The 22,450-nt window shown below is 51.0% G+C and overlaps 1 protein-coding gene across 2 annotated transcripts; it reads left to right on the top strand.

Moving 5' to 3' along the window:
- Window positions 1-1,946: 1,946 nt before the first annotated feature.
- On the top strand, window positions 1,947-22,227 carry Ssuh2 (ssu-2 homolog). 2 transcript variants are annotated; one of them, XM_050148499.1, is made up of 12 exons: window positions 1,947-2,029; window positions 5,863-5,961; window positions 6,407-6,488; window positions 8,291-8,420; window positions 9,562-9,622; window positions 10,605-10,729; window positions 12,052-12,114; window positions 13,865-13,950; window positions 15,039-15,131; window positions 15,798-15,903; window positions 16,612-16,722; window positions 21,166-22,227. In XM_050148499.1, the coding sequence occupies exons 1-12, from the start codon at window positions 1,969-1,971 to the stop codon at window positions 21,310-21,312; spliced, it is 1,164 nt and encodes a 387-aa protein (XP_050004456.1). In that variant the 5' UTR covers window positions 1,947-1,968; the 3' UTR covers window positions 21,313-22,227. The 2 variants fall into 2 exon arrangements, with proteins under 2 accessions (XP_050004456.1, XP_050004455.1); XM_050148498.1 differs by having other exon boundaries at window positions 8,288-8,420.
- Window positions 22,228-22,450: the final 223 nt, after the last annotated feature.

Raw genomic sequence — 22,450 nt, 5'->3', positions numbered from 1 at the left:
TGCTTCTTTCAAATGCCAAAGGAGTTTAGGCAAGCATGGCTTGTGGTGGGGCACTGTAACTGTGCTAGGGCTGCGCTCTCATCGATCTGTCCGTCATCTGTATTCCTGTCCGTTGATCTACCATTTGTCAGGTTTAAACTCAGATGTGCTTGCACACATACGCAGAGACCACAAATCTCTGGTCATTATGTAGCCACTGATGGCACGTCCCCTGGCTTGGAATCATGCTCACTGAGTCGCCAATCTGCATTCCTTCTGCAGGGAGCTGTTCTTACTCCTCTATCTGCAGAGATACAACATTTAAAATTCTCCACAGCGAGGAACTTCAATGCTCCTACCCATTAAAAACCTACCTGTGAGAATTGAGTTGTCCGTATTTTTGTTCATTTGTTTGTTTTTGGGTTTCAAGACAGGTTTCTCTGTGTAGCCCTTGTTGTCCTGGAACTGGCTCTGTAGACCGGGCTGGCCTTGAACTCAGAGATCTGCCTGCCTCTGCCTTCCGAGTACTGGAATTAAAGGTATGTGCAAACATTGCCAGGCAAGTTGTCTGTTTTTTTTTTATGTCAAGTTTGGGTATCATTTTTGCTGCGGATCTCTGGCGTCCTCCTGAGGGTGACAGTGAGTAAGGAGGGAAAGGCAGCAGGGAGAGCCAAGGCAGCTCACACAGCACTGTGGCCACCCGAGGCAGGCTTTACAGAGTGACCAGGACCCTGGGAAGGAGTGGCATGAAACATCCCCACGAGTACCGGTGGGCAAGTCAGGTCCAGCCAGAGCAGCATGACCTTGGTTAGGGACCCTCCCAGGCCCAGAGGAAGCCTTGCCAAGGCCACAGGGAAGAATGGGACCAACTTTCAAGTCGTCTACATTTATCAGTGGGAGACCAACTTTGGTGGTCAATATTTAGACTCATCTGGAGGAGGAATGGCCTTCCAAGGGTGAGGGATGAAGAATTTTGGGACTCACTGCCAATGGCCTGTAAAGACTTTTCCAAGTCTATAGATGGCGCTAGAGAGATGGTGTAGTCAGTAAAGCACTTCTGTGTAAAAATGAAGATGAGTTCAATCCCCAGATGTCGCGGTGTGAGCTTGTAACTCTAGTGATGGTGAAATGGGAGGCAGAGAGAGCATCCCTGGCCAACCAGCCTAGCCTGCATGGTGACATTCTAGGCCGATGACAGACTGTCTCAAACAAAAAGTGGACAGTGTCTGAGGCTGTCCACCAGAGATGGTCCTTAGCCTTCACCACATTTGTGTATACACGTACATACATACATACATACATACATACATACATACAAACAAACAATCACCCACTCACCCACCCACCCACAAACTTACACAGACGTGTACAACTCAGACAGACCTGGGGCTCAGTTCAGTGCTAGGCTTTGCCTCAAATGCCTGCGGCCCTGGCTTCTAGCCCCAGAACACCTCCCCAAACAACCCCATAGGTAGGTAGAGTGGTATCAGGATGACCCACACACCCTAGGTGGGAACCCGGCTTTGACTGTGATGTACTGTGTGTTCTCCTGCTCCAAGCTTTCAAGGACACAAGAGACTGCTACCCAGACTTCAGAGATCCCAGCCAGTGCACCTATGTGATCTCTCCGATGAGGGGCAGTTTCCTGTGGTTGTCAGCCAGCTCCCTGTGCTTTTCTGCGGTGTAGAAGCCTGCCCCTGACCGGTGCATGGAGTGGCCTACTTGGGTTTGTGTCAGGCAGAAGAGGGTTCAAATCCTAGCTGGGAACAATGGCAGGATGTAAGCTCCCCACACAGAGTGCAGCAGGGACCCAGGTCTCTAGCTTGGCAAATTAAAGGCTCTTGTTGGACACTCAAGGAGCTGGGACATAGGGCAGGGCTCTGCTCTGACGGATGCGTGGCAGCTTTGCTTCTGCTGTGTGTAGAATGGTAACAATGGGCTGGGAGGGGCCCAGGGTAGTCCCTCAGATTGGAACCTCAGCCCTCAGGAATGCAGACTCTCACTTGGCTGGACGCTTTGACCATGGACAGGGATCCGAATGAGGATGACAGTGAGTAGAACCGCGGGTGGAATGGGTCACCTCTGCAGCCAGCCCTGGACAAGATCTGGCTCCACATCACTTGCCTTCCCTTAGCATCTGTCTTGACATCTCTTCCTTCCTTTTTTTCTTTGCTGGGGAAAGACAGATGGTGGCAGCCAATAGCCCCTCTATTATATCCTTTAGAGCAGTGGGCAGAACGCCACAGTTACCTCAAGGGCATCTCCCTTCCTATTATATACCCAGTCCACGTTTGTCTCTCTTTTCTCTAGGTGATAGTGACCCTCCCTCTCCCCCTAATCCAGCCAAACAGAAGCCTGACCCTCAGGATTTTTCTGTCTCATTCCTAGATGCAGCTAATGTACAACATTACTGCCCAAATCTTTACACACACCCTCTTGCCTGTCACAGTCCTGGTCACTCCAGTCTGTCATTAGCAAGATAGAAATACAATGGGACCGAAGGGCCGCTTAAAACCCAAGAAAGGAAACAAGTTTTAGAGGAAATAGACTATGTTTACATGAAAGAATGTTTGCTTCCTGACTTGGTACAGTCAATGCAGTGGTGGTCGGGGCAGCAGCAGGTGCAGAATTGGGGGATATGGTTCAAATCCTGGCTCTGAGTTAGATTGGGTGGTCTTGGACCAAGACACCTAATGTCTCCAAGCCTCCATTTCTCCATGTGTAAAAGGAAATTGGACCAGGAGGTCTGAATGTGGGGACCATGGGGTATGCGTACAGTGCCATTGAATTGCTTTCTAGGTCGGCATTGAGGGGCTTGCCACTTTTCTGGGAATCCTAGAGAAGTCTGTGAGCCAAGCATATCTCCATGGACCCTGGGACTGAAAGTCTCCTCATACCCAGTGACATCTTTTTTCTTTAAGCTGTGGCTCTTTAGCAGACTTGGAGTTTACAGATGGCACGTCCCTTCCCGCTGTTTAGGCTAGCAAGTCGGGTCTGGATTCAGATCCAAGCTCTGCCTCCAGATTGCTGGGTGACTCAGCTCAGCCCACTCGAACTCTCTGGACTTCATTTTTCAAGGCTATATGGTTTGAAACAGAGAGCCGAGGGACCTAAGAGCGGGGAAGGGGAGGGAGGGGGAGGTGATAGGAGAACTGGAAGAAGAGAGGTCTGAATGTCTCTTTAAAGCTTAAGCGACGATCCAGTCACACACACACACACACACACACACACACACACACACACACACTCATGCACACATGGGCTGCTTTGCACACCTAACACTCGCATGTGCCTATTGAATGCCTGCTCTTCTCAGTATTCTAGAGGAGCACCCATGCATGGAAGGGGATGAGAAGTGGCGTGTGATGTGATGGGCAGGTGTGCATTGAGATCCCGGTGCTCTGGAGAGAATACCACTGGGATCCCGTTAAGACAGAGAAGGTTCTGAGCCAGAGAGAATAGCATTGGGAAAGATAAAAGATGAGGGGGCTTCTCTCTTAACTGTGTTTTCCTCTCCAAGAACCATTCTTTTCATGCAAAAGAAAATTAGTTTGTGACTGGCAAGCAGACTCCACCTCTCCATCTGTCTTTGCAAGGCAAATCTTGGCAGCAGATTACTTGGGGACTTGGAGACAGATGCCTAGGCCCTGGGGACAAGGAGGCAGGGCTTGAGCTATGAGCACTTCTTTCTGCTCTGCCTGTGTGGAGTGGTGGCCTCAGGTTGAACCTCTGGGCCTCATTTTGCTGTTGCACGAGTGGGAAAATGCAGCAGTCGCGGCGTGGGGAGGCCACCTCTGTGTGAGCTTAGACAGTGCCATGTGCAACAGGGTGAGGTGCTCAGCCAGACAGGTGTCCCCAAACACCCTGATGCCCTGGGGACAGTGTGGCACAATGTAGGTGACCGCCATGGTTCTGCTGTGCTCCTCCCGACAGGAAATGTGCCCTTCTGGGGGTCAGCCTGGAGTCCTTTCTTGTTTGGGTGGAATGGGGGTATAAATTTAGCACTGAGGTACCGGGACAGCCCTAGAGGTCAGGGTGGCTCCAGGGTGATGGATGGGGCTTGAGTCACCCACCTTCCATTCTTCCCATCATCCCTGTCCCTTATTTGGTCTCTAGGAGGTCACTGCAGCCACATGGCCTTTCTCTGTCTTCCTTTCAAGGGACGGAGATTGGTGTCCTAGTTGACCCAAGGCTGCCTGATAGCCAGAACCATCCCAGGAGACAGAAGTGGCCTTTCCCGCTACACTTGACATTTTCCTTGTTGTTTTCTAGTTTAAAGGAACACGCATCAAGATCAGCCCAGGGAGAGAGTGGCTTTTATATGCCAGGCTCAGGGCCCTGAGGCTGTCACACATGGTCCCATTATGTGGGCGTCAGTTTCAATCTCTGTGACACCTGGGAAGGCATGACATGCTGGAGAGCCCAGGACCATAGCCACACACAGCCATGATGGCCCTTGATCCCTTTGACTCTGGACTGGCATATACTCAGCCCTGACTTTAATATTTACTGAGCTCTTGGGAACTACATTGGATGGACACATATGAATGGTGGCTCAGAAAAAAACCCATTCCAGCCTTCACCTTCCTGACCCTCTGAGGGCCCTTCCCTGAAGGTGAATATTTTCATGAACTGGCTTGTGAGGGTCCAAGGAAGGTGACAAGATACAGCTTAGCAGCCAACCCGGATGCCCACTTCACTCCCTACAAAACACTGGAGTGGGACAAAGCCATACTTATTTGGCAAGGTGCGGCTGCTTTCATGCCAGCGGTGACACCCAGTAAGCGAGACTGGGATTGTTAAGCCTATGGAGTCCAAACACCCCTCACCTACCTCTTTACAGAAGACAGTGGCTGACTCTGGCTGCTAAGCATTTTAAATAAGTGAACTCATTCAAAGCAAAACCTTTAGAAGAACTTGGGATCCTGCCACTTCGTATCACTGCCACCCTCTTCCCACTGAGGAGGGCACTCCCTCTAGCTACAAACCCACCCCTTGAAAAGAAGGATTAGAGATACAGGTAGGTTGTCTCACTATTAGAGAAGAGCCTTGCTAACTTGGAGGGTGTCAGGGAGGAGTATCGGTCTTTATGACATTCTCTTTTTCTTCCATCACTGTCCCCAGCCACATGTTGCAATCTTCAGCAACCCTAAGCCCTCCCTTTCTGGAGAACCTGGCTGCTCTCCTGGAGAGCGATACTGTAGTCGGAGGCTGCTTGTTCGTTTCCCAGTCACCCAAACTCCCGAAATAATCACACAGAAACTATATTATTTAAATCGCTGCTTGGCCAATCACTTAAGCATATTGCTAGCTAGTTAACCCATTATTATTATTTTATATTTTACCATAAGGCTCGTGGCCTACTGGCAAGGTTCTAGCTGGCAGCTTGCACCTTTCTCCTCTGGCAGCTCCATGACTTCTCCTTGACTCCTCCTACTCTCTCTCTATCTCTTCTAGCCTGGCTATATTCTGTCAAACCACTGGCCGAAAGCATCTTCTTTATTCATTAACCAATAAAAGCAACACCTATACAGAAGGACTTCTCACACCACGAGACCTGGTTAGCATTCTGCTCACCACTTATATTAGCCTAGAAGGAATGGGCCATAAGATCTAATTTTGGTACAAGTAACAATCTAGAGGGTTCTATGATATTTGTCCTACAGTGGGGATCAGACTTGTGTGTGGTGGGGAAGCTCTCTATCACTAAGTCATACCCTTAGCCTATTCCAGGGTTTGGAAGAGGCGCCTTCCCCAAAGAATGAGGTGTTTTGTGTGTACCCACCCTTGGTTTTCAGCTTCCCCTGAAGTTGCTGCAGATTCTGCCCCATCTCCTTGGCTGCTACAAAGTTTGGCACTGTCCTCTTGGTGTCTTTATGGCAGGTGTGGCTGACCTCAGTTTTGAGGCTGAGAGTCCTGTGGCGCCCCCTGATGAGCTCCTGGAAGGACTGCCCAGCTATGACTGGCTTCTTCAAGGGCGCGGTGAGTCAGAGTGGTCATGGTTTCTACAGCTTCTTTCAGGGGCTCTTGCTGGTTGGGGGGGTAGATAGGTCAGTGCTGAGATAGCTCTCATTTCTCCTAGGGTATTGAGAAGTGTGGGGAGTGGGATTTGATAGAGAGTAGGCAGTGTTCTGTGACGCTGAACCTTCTGCTACCCAAATGATGCTGGTCTTAAAATTCCTATTCTGTTTGCTGGAGCCAGCTCTTTCTACTACTCTTCTTCTCTCCACCTCTTCTTCCTCCTCCTCCTCCCCTCCCCCTCTTCCTCCTCCTCTTCTTCCTTTCTCTTTAATAGCACAAGCTGGCCTTAGAACTCACTCTGTAGCCCAGGCTAACCTTGAACTAGCACCAGGCCAGCCTTTTCTTTTCACTGCATCAACACGTGTTCTTCTAAGCTGGGGTAATGTCTTCCCTCCCTCTTCTCTAGGAGGACAGGTCTTCTTTCCATCCCTAGAGTCCCTGGGAAGGTCCCAGGAGCCTGCATCTTGGTCCTCAGTCCTGGAGCATAGGTGAGTCTCAGTGCATTTCCACAGGCTCCTGTTGCCCCATGGGAACTCTCTTTGGAATGCTCTGACCCTGCCTCCACCATTGAAATACCCTCTGGTGATACACTCCATTCCAGACTCACTGAACCAGATCTCCCTGGGGATATGGCCTGGGAATCTTCAGCTGTTGGGTTCTTCAGCAGTGGAAACCACAGACAGTATCAGGGCTTTGCAAACTCTGGCCTCTGGGTCGAACCCAGCCCCTAGGCTGTTTTCTGTGAGTCCTGTGATACTGGAATCCAGCCACAGTCATTTGTGTGTATATTGTCCATGGTGCCTTTGCCCTGCCACTGCGGAGCTCAGTAGACCCATGCCTGTCTGGCTCATGCTGCTTAAATATCGACTCTGGTTCTCTGTTGCTGAAGTCCTCCACCCCATCCTCCCAATCTCTATCTTGGCGGCGGCGGGGCGGGGGGGGGCGATGTACACCCTTTTTGTTTCGAGAAAACTTGTCACAGAGCTCTGGGTTCCAGCCAGCTCTGTGCCAAAGGGATGTGGTGAAGCCCCCTCCCAAATGCACCTTGCGGCTCAGCATGTGGCCTGCCTAAAGGAGTCTTCCAGAGTCCCTGCCACTCTGTGTGCGTACACTTCTGTTCTGTATCTGCTTCCCGGTCCTAGCATGAACCCATGTGACACTGAGTGGCTAGCTCCGTTGCTCACTTGGGACCCTATACCAGGCCTGGCTGTGCTGGGAGTGGTGAGATTTAGGAATAGGGAGAAAATGGTTTTCCAGGCATCGGGGAGGCTGTGCATGTGGGGAAGGAGGGAGGTAAAGGACAGAAGGCTCCTTACCGAGGTGTTTTGGGGAAAGACATTAGTAAGGAGGTGCCTGGATCTCAGTGAGAAAGCTTTACCAGAGAAGGGACTGGAGAGGACCCACTCCATCACACTCAGGCTGTGGCCTGAGGACCAGCCCTCAGTTAGTTATCTTGTATGCTCACAGCTCTTCTGACAAAGATCCGGATCCCTGAGGGAGGGGACCTCATTTAGTCTGTTTCTACCTCCGTAGGACGAAGTAGCATCATCTCTAGACCTCAGTTTTCCACACCTGTAGACGCAGGGCCATTCATCTACTACCGTTTAGAGATGAGATAGCCTGGAGGCTCTTGTGCCAGAGACTTCATCTCCCGCTTTCCCCCTCACTGAAGGGCTTTGAGTAGTGATGGATCCTGAGAGCACCAGCCTTGTCATTGGTTTTACCCCTTGCGAGCACAGCTGCATGGACTTTTGGGAGGCGGTGGAAACTGTTGAGGGTGGACCTTATTGGAGGAAGCAGGTCCCTGGCTCCTTCCTGTTCTCTCTGCTTCTTGTCCTCCAGGGCAGCTTCTGTGAACCTCCATAGGTTCCCACCATGTCACTCTGCCTTACTGTGAGCTCAGAAGCATGGAGCCAAGTGACCATGGAGACTGTCAGCCCTAACTCATTTGTGACCATGGAAACTGTCAGCCCTTTCTCATCATCTTTCCTCCCTTTAAGTTGGTTTTCTCAGGAGATTTTTTTTTAAATTCACAATTTAGCCTCTTTCCTAAGCCCCATACTTGGGCTACTGTGGGTTTTAGGCCTTCAAGAATGTCCTACTTACCCTGAGCACCCTGTCACATGGTCCCCTTGGCTAGATGTCTCCTGCACTGATTCCTTAGCACAGTCAGGCCTTGGATTCGTTGCTCTTCGGGCTTGAGTGTTATTGCCCTACACGCTAAGGGACCAGTTGTGGCGAGCCCACAGGCCCCTCCCAGACCTCTGCTCCTTTGTCCTCTTTCCAGCAGAGTCCCTGTGGTGACTGAGGAGGTGGCCCGGGAGGCCCTGGTCAGCTTCGTGAACTCTCAGTGTTGCTACAGCAGTGCGGCTGCTGGCAACATCATCATCCAGGAGCTGAGACAGCAAACTCTCTGCAGGGTAGGGAGGCCATACCCGGGGGCCTGGGGACACTGAGCCATGGGGGCATTGGTCCTGGGGGTGCATGCAAACAGTCTCTTCTACAACTTCCCGATTTTGTATCTAATAATCAGAACATAGGAATCTCATCATGATGGACAAGTTCACGTGCACTAGGTATTGCGAAAAGCAGATAAGACCATGTCAGACACCCCCTCCCTCCGTGAACTGTCCATCACAATGTAGAGTTGTCCACAGAGTCCAGAGCCAGTACTGGGGATTAGAAGAGGCTGAGATGCTTGACCAAACACCTATGGTTAGATGTGGTAGATCTAGGGTTCAATGTCAGGTTTGTCAACCAGATGCCTAGGCCTTCTTGCACTCTTCCATGAGGCACACACTGATAAGAGACCTTCTACTCCCCTGACCCTGGCTAGACTCTGTGTCTTCCAAGTCATGCCAGTGCCTTGGAATTGGGGAAATCTCACCTCTGACCTTCAAGACCATAGATGGTGCTTCGGTCTCCTGCACATGCAGAACCCTGGGACAGAATCTGAGGGTATACTTGCTAGTGTCAAACTTTTACTCCAAGAAGACACATGAGACTGTCTTCTTGACTCATGAGAGTGGATAGGTCCTGGATGTAGAGAAAGAAGGGACCAGCTTGCAGCCCTGTGATCTAGGCAAAGAGCTGACCTCTCTAAGCCTCTATTTTCTCCAACGGGGGGGGGAGAAATATAGAAATAGAGAGAGAAATAGAGTGTGAGAGAGAAATAGAGAGAGAAATAGAGAGAAAGAAAGAGAGAGAGAGAGAGAGAGAGAGAGAGAGAGAGAGAGAGACCCAAGGTCCCTTCTCACCCTAGGTTTGTGTATAAGGATTAAGGAGAAGGACCTTGTCATGAGTCAGGGAGTGCTTGAACAGGGAACCTGCAGCCTCCATGGACCATGGACTAGTACTGCCCTGTACAGGATTTGTCCTGCAGACGGTTTCCATGTGGAACTTCTTGGGGAGTTGCGATTGCACTGGGTCCTGGCAGGGGTAGTCACACTTTTGTTCCCAGCAACCCGTGTGGGTGGAAGCACCATCCTTTTGCAGCACAGTGCTATCACCAGGAATGGCTGGCGCGGCTCGTGATGCACTCACTGGTGTTCTCGTCTGTAGTATCGCCTGGAGACCTTCAGCGAATCCCGGGGCAGCGAGTGGACATTTCAGCCCGTCACCAGTGAGTGAACTGTCTCGACTCGGTTTGCTTGGAAGGGACAAGGCTGGGCCTGGGGGACCATCTCAGGACTTGGCTCAGTCACTAAAGCTGAATCTGATGTTTGTCTTTGTGTGTGTGTGTGTGTGTGTGTGTGTGTGTGTCTCAGTTTCCCCACTTACTATAAAACAGTGGGATGCCTTTTATCTTAGTGACTCCCCAGTGCTGACCCTGGAAGGTGATTCTGCCTGGGAAGTAGTTTGCAAGAGGCCAAGGAAAGCCTTGCATTTGACTTTGACTGCGAAGACAGCATTGGGCTTGGACATCCACCTAACACCCCTAAATTTCTAAACCTTCCAATTCCTCACCTACTTGCTCTCCCACCTTGCACTCGGCAGTGCTCTAGAGGCGTCTCTCTTTTGTTCTCTGCTGTCCATATCTAGTCCATTCTTCAAAACCCAACCTGGTGTCACCTTCTCTAGGAAACCTTCCAGGATTTCTTCTTCCTCTTCTCTCCCAAGCAGAATGCATGAGCCTTTTGAGTTTTCCAGGCCCTTTATGTATGTTTTCAGTGTGAGAGCATGCTGTCTGGAAGAGAAGGATGGGGACAGGACTAGAGGGTACGGTAGCGATGGTTCCTGCTCATTGGTCCTTCAGTGTTCCCATCCTGTGCAGACATCTTATACACAAGCTTCACTTTAATTGTCTCTGTAATCCTACATGCTAGGTGCCCATTATTTATCCCCATGCTAGAGATGAGATGATTAAATTCCAGAGAGATTAAATCACTCTCCTAGGGTTACACAGCTGGGAAGCAGAGGAGCCAGGATTCAAACCCAGGTCCAAAGTGCTTAACCTCAGAGGGCAAGGGACCCTTGTACCCACTCTTCTGCAGCCCGAGCTCATAATGTGCACACCAAAGAGGGGGAGTCATGCTGTTGGGTGTAAACACAAAGTTTATGCATGGTGTCTTTTGCGGTCCTCACGATGACCCCTTCTGTGTCAGACCACTCGGTGGATGGACCGCAGAGAGGTGCCTCTCCCAGACTCTGGGACATGAAGGTCCAGGTGCCTCCGATGTTTCAGGAAGACACCAGAAAGTTCCAAGTGCCTCACTCCTCTCTGGTCAAGGTAACAGCTGATTGGGTCATTCGTATTGCTCGCTAAGTCTGTTTCTCACCTTCTCCGTGCTTCAGCAGACTTGCTCCCAAGGCCAGCCTGGTAGACCATGCCTGTGGTAAAAATAAAACCCAACTTAAGAACAGCATGTATCTTAGGGAGGCGACAGGGCCGTCACCAGCTGGAAATAGCAAGTGACAACATTCCTAGGGCAACTGTGTGCATGCATGCTTCCCCGCTTGGTTTTTGCTTGAAAGTAAGGTAAGTAGTGGAGGACTCAATGAAATTAACACGAGCTCAAATCTGAACCGCAGTGGGTAAATGACTTGCTGAGCAAGCATAGGGCCTGAGTTTTTATCCTTAGCACATAGGTAAAAAGCTGGGTGTGGGGGCTTGCACTTGTAACCCCATCATTGGGAACCAGAGACAGGAGGACCTCTGAGGTTCCCTGGCCATCCAGCCCGACCAGAGTGGTGAGCTGGAGGCTCAGAGAGAGACCTTGTCTCAAAAAGTAAGGAGGGCAGTGACCGAAGCAGACACTAAAAGACCTCTGGCCTCCATGTGAGCTGTGTAAACACAAGCGTACAATCCACCCTTCCCACTTCACTGAGCTTTTCCTTGGATGTCGGTAGGAGAACAGTTTTGATGTCTGCTGTCTAGAAATCTGTCTTAGCAGGAAGTGTGGAAACCTGGTGTTTGACTGACACCCTCATTCTCTTCTTATCTGACAATTGGCTGTTTTCTCATTAACACTTGATTTAAGAATGTAATTTGACTCCTTGAGTCCTCAAAGTAACCAGACACAGAGGAGCTGAAGAGGGTCACGAAAGCATTTCTCTCGTTTCTGGACAACACAGAAACTATTTCCATTTAGCGACAGAGTCTAGCAGCTAGCTCCTTGCCTTTCACAAAAGCATTGTCCCTTTCATGTGTTCCCAAGGCCCACGTGAGTGGGTTACTGAGGCAAGACAGCCTTTGTGGTTTAGTCTGACAGGAAACTAGAGTGTGAGCTAGCTGAGGGCTCACAGCATCCGCATCTTAGCACACGAGCAAGCCTGAGCTGGGCCGGGATGTTCTAACCTGAGACCTTGGGTTGGCATTCAAGGCTGCTTTGTGTCTCCAGCTACTTGGAAGGGTCTTTCCCCCTGATATTTCCCATGGTAGTCTAGGGTTGGGAGAACGAAGCCGTTCAGGATTTCCTGTCCTCCTTTCTCCCAAGCAGAATGCATGAGTCTTTTGAGTTTTCCAGGCCCTTTGCGCTTACCTTCAGTATGAGAACATGCTGTCTGGTCCTGCTTAGGGACCTCCACTCACGGAGCACTCTTCCCTTTCAGGAATGCCACAAATGCCACGGGCGTGGCCGCTATAAGTGCAGCGGCTGCCACGGGGCTGGCATGGTGAGTCATGGGTGGGCCCTAAGAGTAAGTGATCCTGTGTGGGTGTCGGGGTGGACTTAGGGATGGCGGGGCAGGGTCTAGAGGCTCCCTGCACCAGGTGTCACCCCAGTGAATCATCTTCCCTTTCTAAGTCTCCGGTTTCCCATCTGTGACTGGGAGAGTCAGAATGGGTGCCTCCGGCAACCCCCACTCACACTTTGATGGTGCAGTTTAGGAATTTCTCCTCTTCCTCATCACAGGCATTAAGGATCTGCATAGGGCTGTGCCCTGTCAGAGAATGGGTCCTAGGGCCATGCTAAAATGCCTTTCCAAGGAATGATGAAAACAACATCTGTCCCTTTTCCCAAGGTCCCAACCACATACGCAGGCACAATTCCACCTGAGCTTATTCTGGAGAGCCAATGAGTGCTTTGAGGTTCTGAGGGTTGCTTATAAAGGTGTGGATGAGCCGGGCGGTGGTGGCGCACGCCTTTAATCCCAGCACTTGGGAGGCAGAGGCAGGTGGATCTTTGTGAGTTCGAGGCCAGCCTGGCTCCAAAGCTACAGAGAAATCCTGTCTCGAAAAACCAAAAAAAAAAAAAAAAAAAAAAAAAAAGGTGTGGATGTGCCTCCCTCAGCCTGCTGGCTCTGAAATGCCTTAGTCAGCAGGTGGTAACTGTCAGCGTAGCTGGAGTCCCCCTTGCCAGACCTAGATACTCTAGCGCTCCCTTGAGGCAGAATTGAGTATAACAGAATTGAATATAACAGAATTGAGTATAACAGAATTGAGTATAACAGGCAGTGAGTGACGGGAACTGAGGTGAGAATCTTGTGACCCTCCCCACCCCTCTGTGAGGGGGTGTAAAATGTCAACAATCTCAGTTTGGATGAACTTTTTGCAAAGGGGGTACAACTGAACGCCCCAAGATGGTGGATGGTTGCTTGACTGTGAGGCCAGTCACTTGAGACAGAGCCCTCTGTGGAGGACAGCCATGAGCTCAGGGAAGTGGACAAAGAGAGGTGAAGTTCAGAAGGCTTGGGAGGTGAGGTAGAAGGGGCTAGGGTTTTCTGCCCAGGCTGCTGCAGCACAGCAAGACATCCTGGGTTTACAGAGGCCAGACCGCTGGCTCTGGAGGCTAGAAGTTCAAGCCAAGGCTCCCTATTTGGGTCTGCTCATCAGACACATATTGATCGCTTGCTGTACCACCATGCCTCTCTCTCCATCCAGACGCCTGCTGGGCCTTCATCTCTCACCTGCTCATGATGGGTCCCAGTGGGCTGCCCCTGGCTTTTCTTTCCTCTCCGTATGTGTTCTCCTGCCATTTGCCTCCTGGGGCCTCTGCAATCCACCCCTCCTTGTGATCTTTTTGTTCTTTCCTCCTGGCTGGCTCCTTTCCTCCTCTCCCTTCTCCCTGAACTTGCTTTGAACGTCAGGAGTCCACCCCTGGGTACTTTCCTAAAAATGACCTGCCATCACCCTGGTCTTCAGCCTCTATGCTCCTGGCTCCTTCCAGACACTTGGTTGGAGGCAGGTCTTGGGGCTTTGGAGTAGGGTCAAATCAGAGAAAAGAAGCAGGGATCTATGGACATGAAGTCTTGGAACCCTGTGCCCGGCATGGTGTAAACTCACCAATCCTCAAGCCACAAACCACAAACCCAGGGGAGGAAGAGACCTGGGTCAGGGTCACAGGGCTGGGTTGGAAGCTGGTCCCAGGCTGGCCTGGGCCCTGTTTCTGGGAGAGACTTCTTCTGAGTCTGGGTGTGTCCACAGGTGAGGTGTTCATCCTGCAGTGGTACCAAGCGAAAAGCCAGGCAGCCCCGGAGATGCCATATGTGTTCGGGATCTGGCAGGCGCAGGTAGGAGTGTGTTTGCAGTGGGTGGGGGGAGGCTCTCTGTTCTTAGGTTTCTTTCTGGTCACTGTGCAGCTGAAAAAGCCATGGGTCACTGACCCTCTCACCACTGTACCGCCAGAGTCTGTGGCTATTGGGTGCTCTTGGACTTCGTGTGTGGGTGAGCTTGTTTCAGGGCCTGGCATTAGGAAATCATCAGGGCAGGTGTGAGGAGATGGGGCGTGGAGAGGCACTCAAGAAACACCAGCGGGAAGGGCCAGTTTAAACTCTGAGCCCAGGCTCTGGGCGAAGCATTCTTTATATAACTCAGAGCAAGGCCTAGCTGGAGGAGCTGCTTAGCAAGTCGGTGGACAGACTAAGCAACCCAGAACATTCCATCTCTGCCCTTGGGGCTTTGCATATAGTGGGCTGTGATGTCTTGGAACTCATGTCCTCTCAATATGTATAAACTGTAGAAGGGAAACAGAAAACTACAAGGAGAGAAAATGTTTAAAATTAGATTAGTTAATGGCTGAGCCTCACTGGCCAAGGTTTCCTGGACCTTCTACCATGACTAGTGAAGAATGTGTTTGGGTTAGAACATTCATTTATTTCATGTTTTAAGTATAGAAACCCAGTTCAAATTGGCTGTGGCAAAAGAGAACATTTATAGTACAGTCTAAGAAGATATTTCTGTCATGGTATCAGGTCTGGCTAGATCCAGGTGCTTAAATAGTGTCACCAAACTGGAGTGGTCAGGGGACCAGATTAAGTACCTCACTGGGAAGGGACATTCTTCTGAAGAGTTCCCAAAACATTCTAAGGTGGTTCTCCTCGTATTGACTTGGGTCCATGTTTGTTTTGGCTTGGTTGCCAGACAGATGGAATGAGGTAACTAGCCGGGCCGAGACCCCAAGCTGGCCACAGAGGGTGGGGACAAAAAGCCACGGAACCAAGTGGCCTGGGCATGCGGGGGATAGACTCCTAAGGGGATACCCTAGCCCAGCTGTCAGAGGAGGGAGAGGGTGACGGTGGGCAGGTATATGTCTTCTATTGGAGAGGGTTAGGAGCAGGGGCCTCTGGAGACACAGGAATACTGCTTACTGTGACCACAGGTGCAGCACCTGCTCTGGGAGGGGGAACAAGACATGTGCCACCTGCAAGGGGGAGAGGAAGCTGGAGCACTTTGTCCAACTGGTCATCATGTGGTAAGTGACACTCAGGGGCCAGGCCTGGAGGAGGTGGGGGGGGTTGTTGTGGATACAGAGAACCTCCTCCTCTTGGGGGCTTCTCCCTGGTCCAGGAGGGAGCAGCGGTTGCGGGATAGAATGCAGGGTGGCTCTGGCTCTGAGCTTACTTTTATTCTCATTTTCCAACTTTGTGTGAGTGTGAGCATGCTCAGATGTGGAAGTGCGTGTGTACACGTGAAGGCACTTGGGTACTGCGGCCCTCATGTAGGAGTCGCTTCTCTTTCCGCCATATTAGATCCTGATATTAAACTCAGTTTGCCAGGCTTGGCAGCAAGCGCCTTCACCCCCTGAGCTATCGTCCTGGCTCTAGCTTTGAGTTTACATTGTCATCATCACCTGCTGGGGCAGCAGCCATGGGGCCCATGAACGATGTCCGGGATAAAACCGTGTGCATGTATCCCCAAGGTCAGCCATGGATGTTCTTCTATTACGAAGTCCATGTTCTGTCCCTGGCCGGGATAAATGCTAGGCAATCAAAGGTACATGGGGACCGACTCCTTGCAGGCCAAGGCCTTGAGCTTAGAGAGGCTGTCCACTAGCTCCAGCCCCCATTTACCACCCCGCTTAGGTGTGATGATCAGTGATTTGAAGGTGGGGTCGATTCCCTTTCGTTCCCTCCTCCAGGAAGAACAGCCTGTTTGAGTTTGTGTCCCCACACCACCTCCACTGCCCCGGGGAGCTGCTTGCCAAAGCCAGAGGAGAAAACCTCTTCAGGGACGAGAATGCCACGGTAAGAAGGTGCAAGGAAGTTGGCATCCTGAAGACTAGCTGGAGCATCTGACACTCTGCGGGCTTCAGGGCAGATGTGTATGGTGGGGACAGAGCTGCCCAGACAGAGATGAGGCCCTGGGTGACTGTGAATGGAGTCTGGTGTCAGGGCCACGAGGTCATCGGCCTCCTACCCAGGCGGGTGGGATGCTGAGAGGATGTGGGAAAGGGCACCGGGTTGCCTGTGTTATGAGCTAAAGGAGGAGCTGTAAGGGAGGCGGGGCTTGTCTCCACGTGAGAGACGATCTCGAGTCAATGCTGAACGAAGCTGCTAACCTGCTGCTTGGGGTTCTGCGCAGTTCATTTTGTGTCCCCGAGACACACAGTGGGAAGCTTCAGTATTGGTGTGATACATGACCCATGTGCTTTAGTCCCGGCTTTATCTCGCTCAGCACACAGTAGGACCCCAGAAAGGGTCTTTTGGAAAACATGAGCTGCAGGTGGGAGTGTAGAATCTCTGCACCCCTCCCCTTTGCCCTGGACACCCTGAGCCAATAAACTGGTGCATGAGGTCTTAAGAGTTTCCCTCCGCTTGCTGCATGGCCTCGGAGCCTTTCCCCCATCACCCTCTGGGCCTACTCTTCTGCCTAGTGGAGTTGTCCCTGGGATCTTCCATAGCCCATGTGGGGGTGCTCTGAAAGAGAAAGTGAGGTGCTCTGTCTCTCCCCAGGTGTACCCCATTGTGGACTTTCCCCTGCGGGATATCTCTCTGGCCTCCCAGAGGGGCATTGAGGAGCACAGTACCGCTCTGGCCTCCCGGAGTGCGCGCATCCTTCAGCAGGTGAGGCAGGGAGAACTGAGGAGTGAGGATGAGGGCTTCGCTTGGGGCTGCTTCTCTGGTCACACAAAAGAGAGGGGGATGAGGCTTTACCTGAAGGAGTGAGGGTAAGGGAGATCAAGGGCTTGGGAAATGCACAGCCCAAGAAACTTCAGGGTCGAGGCAGTGTGTTGGAGTTGGAGGCCAGCATATCATACTGAAGAGGCAGGAGGGACCATCAGTCACTGGGAGAGAGGACTGGGGATTCATTCACAGGAAATGAGCCCTAGTGTGATTCTAACTCCCTCATATTCAGAGAGCGGGAAGGAAGAAACCCAGTCAGTACCCAGATCTTAGGCCGGTGCACTGGTGCATTTGGGAAGTTCCTCTGGTGGCCACTAGATGGCAGTGGAATCACCATCTCTGCAGCATGGGCAAGCTGGGACATCCGAGGGGCAGCTGGGGCATCCTGGGACAGCTGGGCACCCTGGGCAGCTGGGGCATCCTGGGGAAGCTGGAACATTCTAGGGGCAGCTGGGGCATCCCGGTTCAGTTGGGGCATCCTGAGGAAGCCGCTTCATATGTCTTCATGGCTGGTTTCTTCCCTGACTGCTGCTGTGGGCTAAGGGTTTCAGGTGCTACCCTGTGGCACAACCTGCTTTCGTTTCTGTCTTTCCCAATGAGCCCCACTTCCTGTTCTCTGCATATCTCTCCTGCTGGAAGGAAGGAGACAGAAAGCAAACATGCACGCTTTAAAATGAACTGAGACCACCTGGGATCTGGAAGGGGACTTAAATGAGCTTCAGGCACTGCAAACTCCATTGCCTCCCAGGGCCAGGTGGTCACCTGGGTGGCCCTCTGAAGATTCAGTCTCTACTCAGCTCTGTGTCTGCACATAGCAGGGAGCTCTCAGACTGTCTAGCATCCAGGCATCTACATGGAACCTTCCAGCTTTTCAACAAAGAATCTGAGCCAATAGTCTCTGTGGTGTCCCCTGGTCCAATCTGAGCCCCTGGGTTATTCTTATAAATGCAAGCCCAGAGACTGGAAAGAATTCCTTAGGATCAGCAGTTCTTTTGTTAGATATTCTGGAAGTTAGTATAGGCTTTTGGGGATCCGGGATGGGGGACTTGGGACCTTGTCAGTGTCTGAAAAGTCATGGGTTGGTTCTTATCTCAGGTTGGGCTCTTCAGAGCAGCCCTCAGAAATGCATGTATGAGTGTCATTTACTGAGGAAAGGATGCTTGAAGGATAGGGGAAGAGCTGAGAGGGAAGCCAAGGCAGCCTCAGTCTGATCCCAGTCTGATACCCGAGTGGCTCCGAGCTTCAGTCATGCCCCAGTGCCAGGAGGCTGGGCTGATGCCTTCTTGGCACCATCTGCCCTGGACATGGAAGGTAGACTCTATAGCCCTCAGAGTTCTCTGCAGAGAACTGGGCTACAGGGATCGGTTCTCGGATCTGGGGTGGGTGCAGCAGCGGGCTGTCAGGAAATGGGACTGGGCGGGCACGGATCACCCACTGGTCTCCCGGGGCTTTGGCACTGGGTAGAGTGCCATGGTGGCTACCTGAGTAAACCACAGTCTGGGCTTGGCCACTTGTTCCCCGTATGTGAACTAACGAGATGAGGGATTGGTAAAAGCAGCAAAAGATTTGCTCGCTGCAGCACGCTGGGAAGAGGCACGCATGGAGAAATCTAGCGACTCCCCAGCTCCAGGTCTGCCTTTGGAACCCCGACAGGCTTGAGTCCTGGTCAAGGCGTGGTCCCACCCATCACTAACCCACCTCTTCTGCAAGGTGCCTGACCCCCTGTGTGACTCCTTGGGATCTTGTCAATAGTCTGCCATGGAGGGACACGAGTGTCTGGCCAACATAGCTCTACTCCTGCTGTGACAATCTGGCTTGAGTAAAGGAGTCCCAGATGGGCCATTACCTTGGGCATGGCAGGAGGCTTTAGGAATACTTGGGCTTGAGGGACAACATGACTCGAGCAGCTTGCAAACACTGGTCACTGTGGGGACCATTATACTCACAGAGTGGCCAGTGTGAGTCCTTTCACAACATGCTGAACTAAATGATACTGTATACGAGTGACTGGTGCGGCCTCTAAAGCCTTCCTCCCATGACAAGCTAACCTCAAGCAACATAATCCACCGTGGAAAATCCTGGAGCTGGAAAGAGCAAGGCAGGAGATGTGCACATTAAAAAACGTATTTTTATTTTTAAGGGGACAGAATGTGTGAGGTCACATCTGGGATCCTCTTTTCTAACTGGCCTTTGGTCCTGATTTGATCCCGATTGAGCCAGAGCCAGTGATCTGTGACAGTGTTTTATTCTTGTTATAGAAGATGGGGGAGTGGAATCTAGTCATGAGGAGGTGGCAGCCACCACAGTGAGCATGGTTCCAGCAGCTGCAAGTGGATAGCTAGAATCCTCTCCATTGTGGAGTACAGCCAAGAAGCACACACACAAGCAGTCAATTACAAGAGGACCGTCTTCTGAAGGGCTGAGGGCTTGGGTGGTTTATGGGCTTAAATCCAGATCTTCTGAGCACACAGTGGATAGAGGCGGGGATGCTGCTGCTTCTTGTAGAAAGGTCTAGAAGCCAAAGTGTTCCTGATCTTCTGCCCAGGCCTCTGAGCAGCAGTCTTGGCTCCTAATTTTGTGGGTCTGTTAGTCCTTATTTACAAGGCTTTGCATATCAATTTTGGTGGGAGTGTTTCGCCTTCTGCCTTTGATTTCCAAAATGATCATTTGTGCCATTGCTTTTGGCTGATGGATATGAGTTAGCTTTCTGATCTCATTTGAAACCCCAACTTTGAAAGACTTTTGACCTCATTTCACATATAAGGAAGTCAAGGTCTAGAAAAATGGAGCTCAGCACCACACAGTAAGGGTCATGGAAGTTTCTAACCCTGTTCCTGGGCAGTGTCCTACGCTCCTAGGTCCTCCTCCAGGGCTCTGCTCTGCCCCAGTATTCCCTGGGGACTCAAGGGCAGTTAGAAGAGAAATCTTAGCAACCATCTGATGGTTTCTGATGGGAAGGCTTTCAGCGAGTGAGGAAGGTTTGGTCCATAGCTTTCATACCATTTTCTTGGGTGTGGGATCCTATGCCCGAGAGTGGGGTGTGGAACCAACATGAGCCAAAGGCACAGGGCAGACCACAGAAATGTCCCAGGGACATGCTACTTTAACATCTGGAGAAGCCACAACTGTATACCAGCTATGGGTTGACCTTGCCAACAGCCAAATAGTACCAGGAACTAAAGGTGACAGGGACCTTCTCCCTCCACCCCAGGAGCCCCACTTCCTTCTTCAGCAGAGCTGAAGGATTTGAACTAACTACTCAGAGAAGGGGCTGGAGTTGAGGTTCTGAGGCTGACTCTGTGGAAGATAGAGAGTTCTGCTCACTCTTCTGGGTGCAGGGAAGGGGAGCTGTTTAGGAAGAGGTGGATGCTGGGAGGATATCTGAGCTTGACGTGGGGACTGCTAAGGTTAGGGGCCCAGGCTTGCAGTGTTTGATGTTCAGGACCCGAAGTCTCACAAACCTCTTGTTTTCCTATGTGCCGAAAGGAGAGCATTTGAGAAAGATTCCTCTGAGGCTATGCTGACACACAACTGTGGTGGCGGCGGAGGGACATCTGGCCAGATAAGCCTCACAGAATCCACCAAATGCTGGCATTTCTCTGACATTTTATCTTAAAACCAAAATCAAAATCAATAAGCCACTTGAGACATTTCTCTGCTGGTTTGGATATGAAAGTATCGAAAACAACTTTGTTCTTCAGCCTCATCCAGTAGCTCACGGAGACATTTATGCTTCTGGAAATGTCTTGGGGCTTTCTTGAGGTCCCCTGGGGATACCCATGCCTCACTTCTAATATCACACACTGACTGAAGATAAGACAGTTTTCCCAGGACGTAGACTGTGGGAAGGAACAGTGATGGGCAGTTAGCTGTGAACTTGACACATCTGGATCACCTGGGAAGAGTCTCTCCCAATGAGATTTTGTTTAGATCAGGTTGTCCTGTGGGCATGGTTGTGGGGAATTGTCTTGGATTGTTTCCATTGAGATGATAAGACCCATCCACTGTGGGCAGCGCCATTCCGTAGGTTTGAGTCCTGGGCTGTGTGAGTGTGGAGACAGATGACAAACAGGAAAAGGCATGCATTCCTTAGCTATTTCAAGTTCCTGCATCAGCTCCCCTCTGAGATGAGATGGACAGTAACGTGGAGTTAGGAGCCCAAATAAACCCTTTCTCCCCCGAGTTGCTTTTGGTCTGGATATTTATCACAGTGCCGGAAATAGGACTAGCATAGGAGCGCAGCGGGAGATGAATCCAGATGGTCAGCTCCGGACATCCTGTGCACCCAGCACGTTACCCCACAAGCCTGGGGAAGCTGATGCTGCTTCGTAAGCAAATGAGTGACTTGAGTGTGACTCTGTGTTTGGTCGTTTGTTTCCTCAGCGCCAGACCATCGAGCTGATCCCCATCACAGAAGTTCACTACTGGTACCAAGGAAAGACTTCTGTCTACTACATCTATGGCACCGACCACCAGGTGTACGTGGCTGACTACCCCAAGCGATACTGCTGTGGATGCACGATCCTCTGATGGACAGAGTTGTCCCCAGAGTCCACCGGTTACATTTGACAAGGGGACAGCGGTGTTCTTTAAGTGTAGTTATGTTGGTGGATGTTGGACAACCCCTTGCAAACTCCAGAAGTCTTTCTGAACAATTGGTTAATCATCTGTCCAGACTCCACCCCTGATGCGGCTCGGCTGGTGGGGCCCATGTTTAACTTACAAAAATTCTCCTAAGCAAGTTCCTGTAGAATAATGAAGAGAAGTAACATAAATGGTGGGGGCTCTGCCTCCCCCCAATCTAATACCCCAGTTGTATGTGGGGTCTTGTATTGCTGATCCCTATTTTAGACTGGATTCTGCTATGAGCCTTGGGGCATACTCAACTGTATAGAAGTGTTGAAATGTAATTACAGGTTGACTTCCGCCCAGCACTTTTGCTTTCTGTCCTCTGGGCTGGAAACACTGCTTTAGCCACTGCTGAAATTCAACACTGAAATAGTTCCATTGTACCAATGCCAGGTCTTAGGCTTCCCTTTGAGGTTAGAAGGCTGTGGCAGTTCAAAGATGGGCGCTCTAGTTATCCGAAGGCCACTTCCATCTGGAGCTGCCCACCAGGCTACCTCCATCCAGTCTGGGTTTCCTCACAACACGGAAGCTCTATGGTGGCTGTCTTTCATGGGTACCGTGATGGCTGATGTTGACTGTGAACTTATCAGGATCTAGAATCACCCAGCCGCCAAACCTTTGGGCATGTCTATGAGAGAGTTTCTAGATTAGATAAACTGAGGCGACGATGTCACCCATCTTGACGGTGAATAGCTCCATTTCATGGACTGGGGTCTTGGACTGAATTAAGAAGGGGAAAGTGAGCTGAGCACCAGCGTTCATCTCCTTCTGCTTCTGGAGCACAGACGCAATGTAACCAGCTGCCTCATGCTCCTACTGCCGCGCCTTCCTCACCGTGACAGACTGCACCCTTGAACTGCGAGGAAAAAATACAATAAACTCTTCCTTCCTTAGGTTGCGTTTGTCAGGCATTTTGTTGCAGAGGACATGAAAAGTCAACAGTATGTGTGCTCAATTGAAAAATAGAGGTCTCTCTCCAAAGTTCAGAAGCCCAAAACGAAAACACACCTGTGTTGGAAGGGTGGGGTCTAGCTGACCC

The sequence above is a fragment of the Alexandromys fortis genome, unplaced genomic scaffold, assembly GCF_014885135.2.
Source record: "Alexandromys fortis isolate MF-2015 unplaced genomic scaffold, M_Fortis_MF-2015_v1.1 scaffold_59, whole genome shotgun sequence".
Classification (NCBI taxonomy): Eukaryota; Metazoa; Chordata; class Mammalia; order Rodentia; family Cricetidae; genus Alexandromys; species Alexandromys fortis.
Note: the sequence above shows the minus strand (reverse complement) of the source record. Positions and strands in the feature narration are given on the sequence as shown.